This window comes from Neofelis nebulosa, chromosome 2 (genome assembly GCF_028018385.1).
Source record: "Neofelis nebulosa isolate mNeoNeb1 chromosome 2, mNeoNeb1.pri, whole genome shotgun sequence".
Taxonomy (NCBI): domain Eukaryota; kingdom Metazoa; phylum Chordata; class Mammalia; order Carnivora; family Felidae; genus Neofelis; species Neofelis nebulosa.
In genome coordinates this window covers 30,427,938-30,445,309 of record NC_080783.1, presented here as the reverse complement: position 1 = coordinate 30,445,309, position 17,372 = coordinate 30,427,938, and the positions used below count along the sequence as shown (strand labels likewise).

Below are 17,372 nucleotides of genomic sequence, written 5' to 3'. Positions count from 1 at the left end.
GAGAAGTTCAGTTTGGAGGTGCTGACTGCCCAACTAGATAGTCTTCACCAAACCCCTGTGTTCTAACAAAACAAGCATTAACTTATACATTACTCTGTGCCACACACTGTGCTAAATGCCATATTTAATCCTTACAACATCTCTAGAGGGGGAGATTGTTTTGCTGCTCCCGTGTTAGAGATGACAAAGCTGAGGCTTGATGTATACCTGTGGAGAGCCACGGTTCGGACACAGCCTGATTCCAGAGCCCAGACACCTACCCACCACTCAGCACTGCCTTTCTGTAAAGCGTGATACCCTTTATACCCTCCTTCACATGAACTTTCCTTGGAATTGGCCAGACCTCCAAACGGGATGTAGCTTTTGGAGGCTAAACTGTAGAAACGAGGGGATTACTTCCAAAAACAACTGTTTTGTTGTTGTTGTTTTTGAATGTCACTGCACTCGTTTGTATTTTCCCAGTCCTGACTCTGCTTCGATCTTCCCACCTCTCACACTGAGGCTGGGGAGAGGCGGGAGAAACTCACCCAGGCCAACGCAGCCTGCCCCTCCCACCATCAGGGAGGGAAGGTCAGCCCTCAACATGGGGTATGGAGGAGCCCCAGCAAGGGGAAAAGACATCGTGACTTTGTCCTTCTCCGGGTCAATCTTGGGGGTAGTCAGGCGTTCTGATCCTAACTGCCAAGTTACCCTCGTTTTCCTCAGAAGAGCAGACCCCTACCAAGGAAGGGGGAATGACGTGTCTCCGTTTGGCCGCCTTTGCTCAGCAAATGTTTCCATTCCTAATGCAGAGGCACGGGCTGGTTTGGAGGCTTTGCAGCGCTGATGTAAACACCCAGCTCACAATTTGGAAGCCTGGAAAGGCTCAGGAGTTGGTAGCTAGAACCTGTAGTGGGCAGAGCAGAAGTTGGATCATGGGTTTTCCCAGGGAGAGCTGACCCTGACTCTTCTGGACCATCGTAGGAGCCTGGGAAAGGAGATGATCTTAGCCAGGGTCAGGGCCTGGCCCTCCCGATGACAGTGCCCCCCTTTGGGAATTGTGGGCATCCTGCAAGTGAGGCAGCCCTGCAGCGTCCCTAGGTGCCACAGCCCCTAGCACGTCTCCACACTGGCATCACCCTAAATCGGTGGCTTCTACGTGTGCTCTTGTTTGGGTCCCCCACCCTCCTTTGACCGGGGCAGCCATACTGTCCTCAATTCAGGTACCTGGCCTTCGGGTGAGCTTTGCTGTGAGAGAATTGGCTCTGCTGAACAAAACTAAGAAATATAGTCTCAGACTATCAAATGTGTGATGAGACGATGTTGTCATTAGCCTAGAGAAGAGGATGGCTTTACCTTCAGCGACCTCAGTGACCTGAGAGCTATCAGTGAGCTGGGTCTCAATCTAGACTTTGTAGCTTTGCAACAAGAACTTCTAAGACAACGGGCAAAGCAGCCTCAAACTCACTTCTCCAGCCAAGTCCAACTTAAGGCTTATTCGGAGCCTAATTCTTTCCCGAGTCCTCAGTCTCCCGTCCCAGGATAGAAGACAGAAGCTGGCAACTGCCACTTGCGTTTGCTCCCTCTTTTCCATGTTTCTGGGACCCTAGCCATCTTCCAACTGAATCAAAACCTCGGTCTGAGAATGGAGCTCCTGTGGGTTGTCATGTCCAGTGAGATAACTATGAGGCTGCCTTCTGGATGGAGGAGAAGGGCAGGAAGGGGAGAAGGAAGAAGAGGGGGAGAGGGGAGGGCGTCCCACAGAAGAAGGGCTGAGTGGCCTGTCTCCCCTGCAGCTGTTTGAAGGGAACATGCACTACGACACCCCGGACATCCGAAGATTCGACCCCGTTCCTGCACAGTACGTGCGGGTGTACCCCGAGCGGTGGTCTCCAGCAGGGATTGGGATGCGGCTGGAAGTGCTGGGCTGCGACTGGACAGGTAAGGCCCGCCTTCCACTCCAGGGCTCTCGCCCACGGGGTCTCGTGAGCCTGGCTTCCCGGGATGCCCTGGGAGGAGCTCAGACCATGACACGGATGGGCAGAGGGGGCAGCCTTCCCTGCTGACGCTCTGTCAGCTCGGAACCCGACCCACCCCAGGCCCTGCTGTGTTCCCCTGCCTCAGACCACGGGCACCGCAGCCTCTGGGCTCGGGACAGTTTCTCAAGGGATGTGCTTTGTCTTTTTTGAAGGATCGTTTCAGCTCTCCAGCCCAAGTCTCTCAGAAACAAATCGTAACCACACACGACCCACCCAAATTCAATTAGACCCTGACTCTTCAGGCCAGAAGGCTGTGGCTGTTGATTTAGGGAAGAAAAAAACCCCCTCATGATAATAAAGTAATCGGTTTATGTCTGAATCTGGCCTCCAGATGTCAGTGGCTAAGAGACTTCATTTTCATTTTGAAGCCACATCTGTAAAAGGCATTTATTTGCTCAGAAGGGACCCTGTTGCAGGGAAGCTGACGGGAATAGGACTTCTTCCCGGTGTGGAGCAGGAGTCTTGTTCATTCCTGTCCGCCCCCTCCTCAGTGGCCCAGGCTGGTGGTGGCGGGGGCAGGGGGGGGTCCTCTAATTCTCCTTAATGTGGATAAGGCCCACCGAGCATGCCCACGCTTCTGGTTTCTGGAAAGCACCCCTTTCTTCTGAGTCAGGCCCCACCTTCCCTCCGGGCACCTCCTGTAGCAAAGCTGGCAGCAGGTCTCACCCGGAGCTGGCTCACTGCCCTCCAGAAGGAGCTCAGGGGGGCCACGTGAACCCAGTGCCAGCAGGAGCAGCACACAGGCCGAGCCACCCTCCCTCTCTCCACCAGAGCCCCAGGTATCTCCATTTTCCTGTCTGTGCCGTACCTGTCGCCAGCTCACCCAGCAGGGTAGCGGGAAGGATTAATAAGGGCATGTCGGAGAAGTGCTTCTGGCTCCCAGGGAGCAAAGTGCTGCCCGTGTGCTGGCCACGATGGCACAGAGGAGGAGCCCCATTGAGGCACGCAGGCTGGAAATCAGGCCCAAATTAGCCTCTCTCACCTTTGGATTGAAGGCAGCCCCAGTGAACACATTTTAGTGGGAAGACACTTTATTCCCCGTCACGTAGGGAAAAGGCCAATTCGCTGCAGCCTGCACGTCAGCTGTCTGCTTGCAGGTGCTGAAAACTGCCGTCCAACAGGGGTACAAGCTGGCTTCATTTACGGCCTTTTCGAAATCAAATGGTTAGAGCTGCAGGGGAGCCAGGAGCTTGTAGGCCAGGGGCTTTTAAACATTTTCGACCATGATCGACGGTTGAAAATTTGTATCACGATCCACTTGACTTGCAGGCACACACTCACACAGTGTGTGCATGTGGGCTATAGCGTACTGTTAAGTGCCTGGGCCCTGAGCACAGATTGCCAAGTAGAAGCCCTGTCTCTGTCGATCGCTGGCTGCATGACCTCAGACGAGTTACTTAGCCTCTCAGCATCTTGGTTATCTCAGCTGAAAAACGGGGATGATGAGAGTGTATCTACCCTCCACGGTTGTAATGAGGATTCAGTAAAATAATGGATGTAAGCTGCTTAGACTGCTGCCTGGCACCTAACAAACCTGTTATAATGAGTAAATACAACGGAACAAAAGGTTCCCAGATCAGTGCTCATTTTCCCCATGTGAGCGTACTCTGAAATACTACAGTTCACGTTCAAAAAATGCTGGCCATGACCCGACACATTGATCCCACAACCTGCTAATGAGTGTGGCACACACTTTAAATCAAAAAACAAAAATCACAGATCTAGGCCAACCTCTCTCTCACAGATGGGGAAACTGAGTCCCAGAGAAAGGAAGCTACTTGCCAGAGGTCGCTTAGGTAGCTGGAGGCTGACTCCTGCTTCCCTCCTATGCTCTGGCCTTCCGTGCCCTGCCTCTCCCAGGCTGGCCCTGCTTTATGACTGGCAGGACAGTTGCTAATGTCCTTTTCCTCTTATTGCCCCCCTACCCCAACCTGGCCCAAATTACCCTGGTGATGGTCAGCAACAGGTTTCTCATTTCAAAGTCCTGCCTGGCCATTCCTTGGAACATCAGAGTTGGGGCTTCATACCCTCCGCCCAGCCTCCTTCCCTTTGAAGTCTCTGACATCTGGTTTCAATTGCAGGGGAGCATTGCAGTTTGATGGGCAGTTACCTCTGAGCTCCCAGCAAAACACAGCAGACACGGCCCCGCCTTCTCACTTTCCTTCACACGCCCTGCCCTCTCGCCTCATCAGCCCCCCCGTACCCCTGGATTTGACATTATCCGTGCCAACCAGCTTCCTAACATCCCCCAGAAACTATTCTCCTAGGCCATGTGGCTTTTCTGCTGTTCAATTTCCCATTCCTTCAGTGACTCATCCCTGGTTCACTTCATTCCTACCCTGAAAGGATAGCAGGAAAAATAATAGGGCTGGCCTGAGTCACTGCAGCTAAATAATGTGACAGGGCGGGTTCACCTGTTTGTTTGTGTTTCAAATGATTACTTCTTGCTTTGCTGCCCATAGTTTGCTTTACAATCGAGTTTGAGATTTTGTGACACAGTGACAAATCTGAGCTTACAAATTAGGACGCTTCGAGGTTATTTGCTATTTACTGTGAGCAAGAGGCAGATACGGCAAAGGGAAGTATGAAAGGTTATGTGCGTAGTATTTAATAGCAGAAAGGTGGGAAGTCGACCGTGAAAAAGCTATTCAGCGTATTTAGCGATTTCCTTCAGCTCCTGGCTTTATTAAATGGTATCCTGAAGTGTGCCTGACAAAGGTGCCTAATCACGTACAATAGTACAAAGGAACATGTATAGAAATGGGAAGAACAATGCATGAGCTTATTCGGAGAGTCGCGTTGGAGGGCAGCTCTGGGATGAAGACCCCACCCCGCAACACACAGACTTGAGCGCCACTTACCAGAACCCCTCCTGGCCCCACCCAGGGCCTGACTCATTGTTTCGTTCATTTCATAAGTAAGTTGCTGAATGAATGACTGGCGGGAGCAAATAGACAAGTGAATGGAAGGGTGAATGAATCACCTAGAGCCCAGGTCAGAACTGACTGCCTGCAGCCAGGTTTGGCCCGGCCAAGCTCTGCTGCATGCTCCTTATTATAATACTTTGGATAAGTTGCCAACACTGACAGGTCTAGAGATCTCCCATGGGGATTTTTGGCTTCGTGTGGGAAAAAAAATTTTTTTGCAAGATCTGGCCGCATTGGGCCACGTCCCCTCAGGCCTTCAGGGTGCTGGAGCCGGTCCTGGTGGCCGCCCTTAAACTGGGCGTGCGAGATCCCCTCTGCCACCTTCTATCCCCCACTCTACTCTCCTGGCCCCCAGTCAGCTGTCTTGCTTACAGTAGCCGTTTGCGTTCAGTAAGCATTTGAATTTGCCACACCCTGACCTGACCTAGAGGCACAGGCCTAATTACTTCCACCAAGTGGAGCATGAGTCCCTTTGAGTCCATATTCCTTTCCATTCAGTTTCGTGCAAACACGAACAACAATGTCTGGAGTTACACCTCCCCAGCTGTCTGGCTTGGCTCTTGGCTTCGCTATTGTGCTTCTGATTATCTTGTTATAGGTGGGCCGCATCAGTCAGTTAGCTTGGGTTCCATAAAAGTTCTGTGTGAGTCAGAGAAGATTGAAAAGAGAACATCCCTTCCACGTAAAAGCAGGGGTGAGTCGGGTGGGAAGGCACGTCAGGAGCCACCGAGGGGCAGTGCACAGGAAGCTCATTTCATGAAACACCGGGATTTTCTCAAAACTGTTTTTAGAGGGACACCGTTCATTTAGGGGGACACCGTTCATTTCGTGCACGTGCATATCACCCACACTTCTGTAGTAGACAGAGCACCCAGTGCACGGGTTAGCCTGCCTTGGGGTCGGCTTCACCCACGTCCACCATGGCCCCACGTGGCCTCTCATGCCGGCTCCAGGACCTCTGCTGTGGAGTAAAGAGCCCGGATTTGTGTCCATGCCTCTGTCGTGGCTGTTTCTGCAACTTGGGACCATTATCGCTCAACTCAGACAATGCTCCTAACTTGTTGATAGCGCATAGAGGTGACTCCGGAGCGGTGTGTGTGTGTGTGTGTGTGTGTGTCCATCGTTAGTTATCCTTTCTTCCTCCTCTATAAGCCCACACTTAGGGGCACCTGGGTGGCTCAGTTGGTTAGGCATTCGACTTTTGATTTTGGCTGAGGTCATGATCCCAGGGTCTTGAGATGGAGCCCCACATTGGCCTCATCACTGAGCGTGGAGCCTGCTTAAGGTGATCTCTCTCTCTCTCTCTCTCTCTCTCTCTCTCTCCCTCCCTCCCTCCCTCCCTCTTTCTCTTTCTCTCCCTCTGCCCTGCCCCAGCGTGTTCATATGTGCACGCACTCTCTCTCTCTCTCTCAAAAAATAAAAATAAATACATAAAAAGGAAACTTAGTTGGGGGCATCTTCCTCCTGCTGGGTTTCAATGCAGACTGCCATACACAGTGTTCATTCCCCTTTCTTTGCCATTACGCAGACTCGAAGCCCACAGTAGAGACACTGGGACCCACTGTGAAGAGTGAAGAGACCACCACCCCATATCCCATCGATGAAGAGGCCACGGAGTGTGGGGAGAACTGCAGCTTCGAGGACGGTGAGAATTGGGGTCAGAGTCATGGTTCATCCAGGATGGCACGGTGCTAACAGTCAGAGGCCGCTGGTCTGTGGCTGGGGCAGGGACCCGGGCGTCCCATGGTCAGAGGTCAGGGAGGTGTGTGAGGTCAGAGGCCATTTACAATCGCTCTGGAAACACTCAGATATTGGAACAAGCGGTACAGCCTATAAGTGGGAACCCAGTGGTCATCAGCTGAGGTAAGAGTCCATCCAGGGAGGACCCCCCACCCCTGCTTTGAGAAGGCTCCCTTTCCAGCCCTCACTTGGCCTCATTAGAATCCTTGGCCTTTTGCTACTGAGCTGTGACTCCACCGTCCAGTCAGGTGAAGATCTGACGGTCGTCTGGCTGACTCGGTCTGTGGAGCACGGCAGTCAGGTTAACACAGCAGTTAACCACTCCTCGACCAAATTTCGCTGTGTCTTTGCACACTGCCGATTGAGAAAGCGTGATAACCATGGCTCCATCAAATGGCACATCCCATCCTCCATGGGGTGAGCCCAGGTCAGTGACAGAGGCAGGAATGGGCAAAGGCACCTCAACCCTTCCTTCAGATCACAGGGCCTCCTGGTTCCAGATCAGCGTCTTCACCTGGGCACCCTGCGTCACCTCCTTTCTCATCTTGTAAACACATCCGAGTGACATAAAAACACTAATTGGCAGAGCCCAAAAGAACATCACCTTACTGAGTGTGAGGACATTCCCAACAAACCGCAAATTTTGGAACACCTGGCGTTTCTGGCTAGAATGTAATGCTTGCCAGCCTCCATTTACAGTACATTACTGATCACTATTAAACCTTCATTAAATGAGATGAGGGAAGACCAGTGGAGGGACTTGGGGAATGGCAGAGACACACAATGTAGCCCCCACCCAGTAGGTGGACGGCACAACCTGCCGAGGCCATCACACCGGCCACTGCGGTGTGAGCGGTCGCACTGATGGAGTGGACGGCTCCAAACAGTGACTGCAAAGCAGAATGGGCGGGAAGCCAAAAATAAATGCTGAAGTTGTGTGACTGAAAAATGATAATTTAACGCATATGCTTTTAGGAATGTGCTTTTGTATATCGTGTGGGCGCGGGGACGCTCTTGGTCAGGGTTAGTTGAATACAGGATTCTGACATTTTAATGAACTTGTTTTTGTTGTGTGAAGAGGAGAAAGAGACTCGGAGGATCTTCCGAGGCGTGTTTCAGATAGTTGGAGAGCTCACAGTGGAATGCACAGGGAGTTAATATACAGCATGGGATCAGCAGAGTTAGCTTTGGTGGAGGGCAGGAGGACGGGGCTCTATCCAAGTGGCAATCCAAAGGGAAATGTCAGAGTTCTGCCGCAGACTTTCAGCAGTTTCGTATAATTTTCCCGTTGATAGTGGTTTGTTTCATTTTAGCTTTCTTTGATGGTTCCTCCCTTTTCTCTGTTTCTTTTCTTTTTCTTTTCTTTTTTTTTTTGTTTTTTGTTTGTTTGTTTGTTTTGTTTTTGTTTTTGCAAAAGGTCTTTTTGTGGAATTTGGTTCCTGAGCTACAGTATGCATGTAAACATTAGAGAGGAATTATGGTATATTGAATTACTCCATATTTTTTAACAGAAAAATAGAAATTCAGAAATTGTTGGGAGAAGGGGGGGCGAGGGCTAAGGGCTGACTTTTCCAAGCCACAGGTTGATGCTTCTGTAATAGACTCCATGTGTTTCCTCTCAAGTCAAGCTGACTTTGGCTGAGGGCAGGCAAACGTGTAGTATTGTGTCTTGGGAAGGGGCGGCCCAACGGGAGCCTGGTGGCAGTCCCTTCCCCTCAGAGGTGGGCCTTCCTCGCCCCCATGGTGTGAGCAATTTGTTCCCACCCATCTGTTGTTCCCTTTAGACTTCCTACCCTGCATTCGAGGCCTTCCCCACGGAAATTCCTCTCTGAGAACCCTGAGAAGGGAAGTGAGAAGGCCAAAGACCCTGCTTCCTCCCCGCTGCTAGCATCAGCCAGCACTTTTCCGCTGTCTCTACGGCCATGGCCACGGGCCGGCAAGCCTCCACATTTGGATTCCCGTTTCCTCTTTCCCCCACCTCCACACCCGCCCCCGCTCAATCACGCATCTGCACCAGCTTACACTGGGTTTTTAGAGCTGAGTGGGAGCTTAGACAGGTGAACAACGAGGCAGATGGGACAGGCCACGGCGCGGCCACTTTGGACATGTCCACGAGGAAAGCATTCTCTAGTGCCCTGGGATCTTGGCCTGCAGGCTCTCAGTGCCATGCGGAATTATGTTTTCTGCCGGTCGGTGCTGAGCTAGGCAGCCGGCTGGTCTGGCCCCCTCGTTCTGCCCTAACACGCCAAATCACCTACCTGGCCTTGGCACCCCACGGGGATGCCAGGCTGACCCTGTGTTCTGGAACAAAAGACCTATCACAGGAGGTGAAAGACTTCCTTGTTTCTGAGCCCACTTTCTCCGCCCTGGCCAGCACCTCCCCGGCATTTCAGCCTCTCTGGATGTTAATGGGCTGCCCCGTCACTTCTGAGAGCCAGGTTGGCAGGAACCAGCCTTCCACTGAGGCACCGGGGAGACATTCTTCATTGGCACTTAGGGAACAGCAATTTTCACATTTGTCTGCTCTCTGAGGTGGACAGAAGAGCCTGATTAGAGCCCGAAGCCATTTGGTGGCCTCATTTATAATTGCTTACTCTGGGAACCACTGGCAGACTTGGCTTTCATGCCTGGGAAGGATGAGACCAAAGGCTGACCCGAAAGCCAACGATCGCCAAGATGAGTTAAATGAATAAGCAAAGGGAGCCGCTTCTTTCTCTGCCCTCCACTTAGGCCTTGCCAGCCCTTTCAATGGCACCACTGTGGCTGTTGTCCGAACCCATTTCATTTGCCTTCTTTGGGTTATTTTCCCCCCACTTTCAGACAAAGATCTGCAGCTCCCTTCAGGATTCAATTGCAACTTTGATTTCCCCGAGGAGCCCTGCGGTTGGATGTACGACCATGCCAAGTGGCTCAGGAGTACCTGGGCCAGCAGCTCCAGCCCACACGACCGGACGTTTCCAGGTAAGCTGGCTAGAGACTCAGCGGTGAAGGAGGTAAGGGGAGCCTGCTCCATGTCTCCCAGCCCCAGATTCCCCGGCAAGCTTCGTAACTCCCCACCACAGAGCAATCCTCTGCTCTGCGCCCACAAACCACCACAGTCTTTGCTTACAACGTCACCCTACACCATAGCTGGCTGGCGGTTTGTAGCCCCGTCTTGTGATTACAGTGCAGCCTGGAAGCTGAGAGGGAGCAAGAGAGGCCAAGAGAAAAGAAAGGAAAGGAAGAAAGAAAGAGCAGTTGGGAGGTTTTAGGAGACAGGATGAGTCAGTGCCTCCCTGTCTCCATAGCCAGCCCTCATGGCTGACACGGCAGAGCCTCTTGTCAACACCAAGCCGCCTGTTGTTCCTAAAATGCCTCCTTAGGAAACCCTGGCCTCAAGCCTGGCTGATACTTCTCCGAGGGTATCATCGCTTCAGTAGCAAACCAAGCTGAGGGTCCGAAATGCTGCCACACCCAGGGGGTCTAGTAGAGTGGCCTGGCGCTCAGCCTCCAGGAGCGTGTTGACGCCTGTCCTTGAACTATCGTCCAGCCGCTCTTTCAGAGCCAGGTTTTGGCAGCCCCTCTTGGCACGGTGGCCAGAGAGGGGTTGCCTGTAGCCCTCCTAGAAGCCCATAGAATCAAGGGTCGTCTACCCTCTGCACCGCAGCGTGCTTTTACAGTGGCGTTCGGGTCAGGGTCTCACCACCAACTCTGAGGACAAAGAAAAACCCTGATTTGTAATGTGTGCAGCTTTCGGGGGTGTAAAGCCCTACTGTGGCTGAGCTGCCAACAGGACATGATCAGAGGCGGGGCTGGGAAGCACAGGAACTACACGACATCGTTTTTCGCCATCAGACGGCTAGAATAGATATGAATGACGTCAGGAGCATTGATACTGATAAAAGGTATTAAAATCATTAGGAAGTGTTGAGTCTTGAGAATGTATGGCCTTTCATTTTCAATATCATTTATTTAATGGTAACTTTATGTAATTTAATTTGTAATAATGACCGCGTTTACCACCTGCCTTGCAAAATTCTGGGAATTTTAACAGTCTGCTCTCGCAAGCCAGCACACGTTGGCTCCCGCACACCGCTTGTTCGGTTTCCATTTTTTCTGCACCCCTGGCCTGGACCTCGGGGCCCCATAAGCTTTTGAGAGGAAAGGGGTTAATTCTGGAAATTAGTACATCAAATGTTGCCTGACTAGAGAATAAAGGGAGGAAGGGGCCTCGCCTTCTACAGGGTTCCCCAGAGCTGCTCTGCAGCCCCTCAACCCCAAGGACTGGTCGCGTCCCCTGTCCCCCAGGGGACAGCAGTGGGACAGATGCCAGGAGAGCTCTGCGGGCCGGCCTCCCAACACGGCCTGCACTTGCTTTCCTGGAGGGTCACAGTGTCTGCTCTGGAGAAAAACATTTTCATATTTCAAGTGTTTGTCTCTTCAGCATTTGAGTGCTTGGAGAGATTAATACCTGAAGATCACCACGGCCTCGGGCAATGGGAGACAGTACTCACCCTCATCCCAGCCTTAATCACCCCCCCTCTCGTTCACTGCAATAATGTTTAATTAGTATAATGAGCCTCCTGCACGCTGGAAAAAAAATACTTATTTTTATAACCCAGCCTGGATTTTTCATTTCATTTCCTCTCCTTTGAGACTCGGCCCAATTAATTGGTTGTTTTTCCCAACCTCCACTTTTCATCCCAACATAAGGAAGGTTTGTGGGGTATGCGTGAGTGTATGCACGCATAGTGTGTACTTGTGGGTGATGTGGGTATGTATGTGTTTGCATATGTGTTTCTCTCTCAGGGTGTTTGTGGGTTTTGTGTGTGTGTGCAAATGTCATGCGATTTATGCGTAGGTGTTTGTGAATATGTATACACGTGTGTTTGCCTGCGAATGTGTGTGTGTTTGCATTTGAGTGTGTTTGTGGTTCGTATGCATGAGTGCCGTGCGTGTGCACACACATCGTGTGAGGTGTGTACAAGGGGGCAGCTGGGCAGAGACGCTCTGAAAGAACGGGTGTAGGTGGCACAGCATGGGGAGATTTACTGGCTCTTACTCAACATCCCTCTTCAGATTCTCCCTAAAAATTTGGCCTCCTCCCTTGCCGTCTTCTGAGCAGACTTTCTCTAAGAATGTCTGAGGCCAGCCCTGTCCAGGCCACAAGGCCACCAGTTAGCAAGTGCCACTTCTGGGAGAGCTTCAGTTACTCTCCATTTGAGCCTGGCCTTGACCTCTGTCCTTCTGTCCCTCTGCCCTTGGCCTCCCCCTGCGGCGGGTCTCACCCTCACCTGAGTGCCCCCTCCACTGCCCTGGCAACTGGTTGGAAATTCTAGTTCTTGTCCTCATTCAAGTTGATTCATTCCACCCTGCAGTTTGGGAGGGCTTTTCAGAGCAAGCTCGCAAAGCACGGGCAGAATTCCAACCGTTGGCTGGATGGATGGGGACAAAAAGAAAATTAGGGCCATAAGGAACTGCTAGATCTAATGTTGTTTTCCCTTAAGATATTGAGAAGGAAAATAATTATTTCCCTCTTCCAGAGGAACCCCTGAAGTTTGAAAAAGTGGCACTCATAACCTGTCTCCAGGAAACAAAACTGTGACATTCTTTTCAGAACCCTTCTTTATATCCTCTGATGATTTTAAAAGTCGTCTGCTGTGTTTCCCATTTTCCTTCTCCTTACAAAACTCAATATGGGGCTTTAAGCAGGGAAGGATAGAAAGCCCTTTCTGTTCAGGGTGGTCCTTTCTTCAAAAAAAAAAAAAATGGGGCCCCGAGGGGAGCAGTTGGGAGAGAGGAAACAGCTGTGCTGACCAGGGACAGGGCAAATGCTGGACCTTCCCAGTCAAACCCAAAAGTCCTGTGTCCCCCACACTTCGCCACTCCACAAAGAGGAGATGCTCTTTAGGAGAAGTGTGTCATATGTTTTACCCGCTTATTGGGTAGATAAACAAAAGTAATTGCATGCAAGAAAGGAGGTGTCTCCATCAAGTATAGAGGGGACATTAGGATAGACAAGGAGAGAGAAAAGGAAGAAGAAATAGCCATGTTGAAGTATCATATGCAGCCTGTTTGATTAGAAGTGTCTGTGGAAACTATTTACATTCCTTAGATATTTTCTGAATTAGTTCTTTTCTCATGTTTTGTTTTGCCTTTTTTTTCTCTTTTCCTTTTAAGTCAGCAATTAGTTCTGTTCTTTTGGCCAGTGGTAATAGTTGCTTAAGGCTGACAAGACACCCACTGGTTTCATGCCACTGTTTTTGTTTTTCAAGATGATCTTTCAAGCCACTCAGAATTCCTTCTTTGAGATCTTTGCTTGTGGCTTGGAAGCCTGGACTGTGCTCACACCAGCCCCTGGGGAACCCTGTCCCGAATCCAGTGACCCCTGGTGGTTGTAGAGGAACCGGTCCGGTGTCCTCTGAGAAGCCACTTTGTCTTTTCTGTGTAGCTACGACACAGAAAATGTCTTCCCTAGTGGGAGCTGTAGTATTTTCTTTTTTTTTTTTTTAATTTTTTTTTTTTTAACGTTTATTTATTTTTGGGACAGAGAGAGACAGAGCATGAACGGGGGAGGGTCAGAGAGAGAGGGAGACACAGAATCGGAAGCAGGCTCCAGGCTCTGAGCCATCAGCCCAGAGCCCCACGCGGGGCTTGAACTCACAGACCGCGAGATCGTGACCTGAGCTGAAGTCGGACGCTTAACCAACTGAGCCACCCAGGCACCCCAAGGGAGCTGTAGTATTTTCTACAGACATTCTCAAGTGCGATGATCATCAACCCAGTGTCGGGAATGATCAGGTCTTTAAGGAACAAGGTAAAAACTCTGAGACGATATGGTGAGCTCACGTGTCTAGAGCTGCAAGTAGCTATTTCCATTTTAGTTAATTACAGTTATATACAGCTGAAATTTCAGTTCCTCATTTCAGGGACCTGGTGGCCATGATATACTGAACAGCACAGATGTAAAACGTGGCCATCATCGCAGAATTGTCTTAGTTAGACAGCTCAGGCATCTTTTGGCATTGACGTATGTGTAACCTCTGGGGTCCTTGCTGACCCTGCTTCCCCATGAGGGGAACCGATCACATCGTAAACCAGGAAGCAAGTAATTAGGTGGACGTGGCTTCTCTACGGTCCCTTAGTGACAGTGTCCAGTGGCAGCTATTCGCTGAGCCATTCGACCTCAGTGAACAACCATAGTAGTGAAAGCAAGCAGATAGCATAGCATTAGATAGTGTGGGAACTATTTCATTGGACCAAAAAAAGTAAATACTAAGGAATGCAGATAATAGTAATAATAGTTGTTATTACTATTATCACCATTATTGTCAGGAATGGGACAAGAAGACTAGAGAAAGAGGGTACCATGTTAGCTTCAGAATCCTTAAGTATTAAATGTCTGGTCTCCCTAAGTGTGTGTTCTTCTATGCATTTGTTGACTTCATGAAGTATGGTTACAGTATTTCTTTATTTCAATAGCTTCAAATCATGGAAGTGATATAATGAAAATATGCAGGAGAGCCTGGCTGGCTCAGTTGGTGGAGCATGAGACTCTTGGTCTCAGGGTTGTGGGTTCAGGTGCTTCATTGGGTGTGGAGCTTATGCAAAATCAAGGAAAGGGAAGGGAAAGGAAGGAAGGGAGGAAGGGAGGGAAGGAAGAGGGAGGGAGGGAGGAAGGAAGGGAGGGAGGGAGGGAGGGAGGGAGGGAGGGAGGGAGGAAGGAAGGGAGGGAGGGAGAGAGGGAGGAAGGAAGGAAGAGAGCGAGGGAGGAAGAAAACAGGCCATGCCTATTTGTACCAGTACACCATTATGGTAAGACAGAGCTTTGGCTGCCTCGCATTTATATGTTTATTGGATTGAGAAAACAGAACCTTTACTTTGGATTCAAAAATAAGCTCAAGACAGAATAAGGAATACAGTGTTCTGAAATATTCAAATTTTATTAATGGTAGCTATTCCATCAAATGTCAGGGGTAAAGTTGTTAACGTATCATGGGGCTGTGTTGATGCAGATTGGGCCATTTATAAACTCCATGAGAGCAGAGGACCAGAACTATGGTTCCCTGGGGAACATGTACACGAGAAGATTAAGTGTGGGGGAGTAGATGGTTGCAAAGAAATTATGGGAAAGAATTGATGACTGAACTTGCCCATGATGGGCTTGATATTTGACAGGGAACTAATAGTGACTCTGAATTAAAAAGCAACTCTCCCTGAACTCAAAAGACCCCCCTGGTAGGTGGGACCGATGGTAGCAAAGAATCCAGAAGCTGCATTGGCATTACCTTGAGTTGCCTTCAAAAAAAGGTTGATGGGGCTCGGCTGGGGCACAGCCACTGCAAATACAGACACAGGACCTTCTCAGGCTTAGACTGCAACGGATCATTAAAGACCAGGAAGAACTTGGCTGAAAGAAAGCCAATATTCAAGGAATAACTTCAACTGGAAAAGGAAAGCATAGCGGTGCTTCTTTAAGAAAAATAGGGAGGAAAGTATCTCTGACTTTATAGAAAAGACAGCAGTAAAGAGAAGCTGTTATTCCTTTTTTTTTTGAAAGTCCTGATTGGTTGAGTTCCGCAGCAGTGTGCAGATTGATAATGAAGGGCAGAATGATAACAAGACTGCCTCAACTGAAAAGCCTTCATGAAAGCTGACACACTAAAAAACACACAAACAAAAAACCAGCTCTAAGAAGACTCTTGCAAAGACCAGACCTAAAACCCCAAATGTCCACAAAATGGTCAATTGTAAACCTTGAAGATACCCTGCTGAGTTCATGCAAAGTCAATGTTTCCCTTAACTGGCTGTTAATTTGAGGACCTTAGCAGAGATAGACAGACCTTGGGAGGCCAGCTGAGGGGCTGACTCATGTTTTAAGCATGACCTATACAGAGAGATTACATCTCCTGCAGCACTAAATATTCTTTCAGATGGTTGTTCTGGTAGGAGGGCAAGATGCTAGCTAGCCAGGAGATGTGTGTGTTGGACAGATGGTGTGTTTGGCTTTGCCATAGCCAGGAGGATCAGACTGGCGACTTACTTCAGGGTTTGGTAAGGTGTGGACACAACCGATACCATTGCTGTCGGGCCAAACACAGTCACATGTTCACCCAGCACTTATGCAGCTGAAGCCAGATGCGGCCATAAATCGCCAGGTGAAACGTCAGGAGACCCTTTCGAGAGACAGCAGCAGGTTAAAATGCCTGAATGGCCCTGTCCTCTGCACTTCCTCTCTGCCCTTTTGCACTCCTGTTGTTCATTCCCGTGTGATTATTTTCCCCTGTATCACGGACAACAACAGATGTTTTGAGTCAAGAACTTAGCAAAATGCCTCCCAAATATGTCAGGTCCAGGAGGAGAGGGATTGGGTCTCTGGGACATTATTTCTTCACTCTCTTTCAGCGAGTGAACATATTTCCTTTCCATTGTCTTTTTGTTGGAAGCTATCCATTGCCGACAGCACTGCCATCAGCTACAAGAACAAGAAGACGGCCTCCAGGAGGCAGAGCTGGTCCTTAGCTGGTCAGTTGTCATGTTTGGGGACCTCTTTACAATCCACAGGGCTCTTCCTTGAAGTCCAAGTAAATCGCTAAAGTGGCCCACCTGTACCATGCCAAGCCCTTGCTATATCCAGTCATCAACGGCCACTGTGTGCTTAAAACTTCCTCTGTGTTTGTCAGTGGCAGGCCATAAATTAGAATGTTCTAGAAGAACATATATATGGGTGCCGTGGCTGAAAAGCGCACTTAGCTTAGAGGAGGGTTGGTATAGACCTACCACCATAAGTAAAGGCTTGGAAAGTGGACATGTAAAGAGGCAAGGATTGAGTTTCCCGAGAAAGCGAACACTAGGGGTCTGAATTCTTCACGGGTGAAAACGTTTCCAAGTTAGAGGACAGAAATTGGCCGTGCTCCATCAGGGATCGAAGGGGGACATGTGTCTCAATGACAGCAGGAAAACCTAAAACTGAATTTAAGAAGTCCCTGACAGTTAGGGTTGTGACCCAGAAAACACATTGCCGATGTGGCCTATGGAATCTCCTTCTCTGGAGAATTTCAAGCAGAGGGTGGACAGCTGTTCTAGGGATGTTTACAGCATGGTTCCTCTGGGCAGCCAGGCTGACCCAATCTAAACCGTCTCTTGAGGTCCCACTCTCATTCCAGAATCATGTAGTACTTTATTTCATCTACTATATCTTGACAGGAAAGACATCGGTAAACAGCACATGATGCACAAGTAGGAGCTGGCTGGTTGCCGGGGTTGGATGGATCAGCCAATCCAGAGAGCATCTTCACTGCCCTCGGGCCAAACCATACTTCCTTGTGAGTCTAGGAGTAGTCTTTCCAGGTTATTGGTGCTCTTGTGACCTTTTTCTTTCTTAAGAAAAAAAATGGGGGGCAAGTATAGCAGGCAGTATGTGTCGTGAGACAAAGATCCTAACATTTATTGAGCACTTACTATAACCCTGTTACTGTGCAAGGCATTTGCATGGCTTGTTCCATTTCCTCCTCCTCACAACCCTATCCAGTAATGCTGTTATTATATCCATTTTACAGATGGGGAGGCTGAGGCTTTAAAAGATCAGTGAGCATTACACCAGGATTCCAGGCCAGATGAGAGGCCATGCCCTGGCAATTCTACTCACTCCAGTCGGGGCTCATGTAGTACTTCACTCTCCAGCAGTGGTCTCGGACACATCGCTTCA

The 17,372-nt window shown here is 49.8% G+C and overlaps 1 protein-coding gene across 6 annotated transcripts in view; it reads left to right on the top strand.

Annotated features, from left to right (window-relative positions):
* NRP2 (neuropilin 2) overlaps positions 1-17,372 on the top strand; it is a 116,844-nt gene that overhangs the window by 61,319 nt on the left and 38,153 nt on the right. For all 6 annotated transcript variants that reach the window (XM_058707846.1, XM_058707827.1, XM_058707837.1 and 3 more), the window contains exons 10-12: positions 1,776-1,920; positions 6,474-6,590; positions 9,506-9,646. In XM_058707846.1, the coding sequence (XP_058563829.1) occupies positions 1,776-1,920; positions 6,474-6,590; positions 9,506-9,646 (403 nt within the window). The remainder of the gene's footprint in view (positions 1-1,775; positions 1,921-6,473; positions 6,591-9,505; positions 9,647-17,372) is intronic.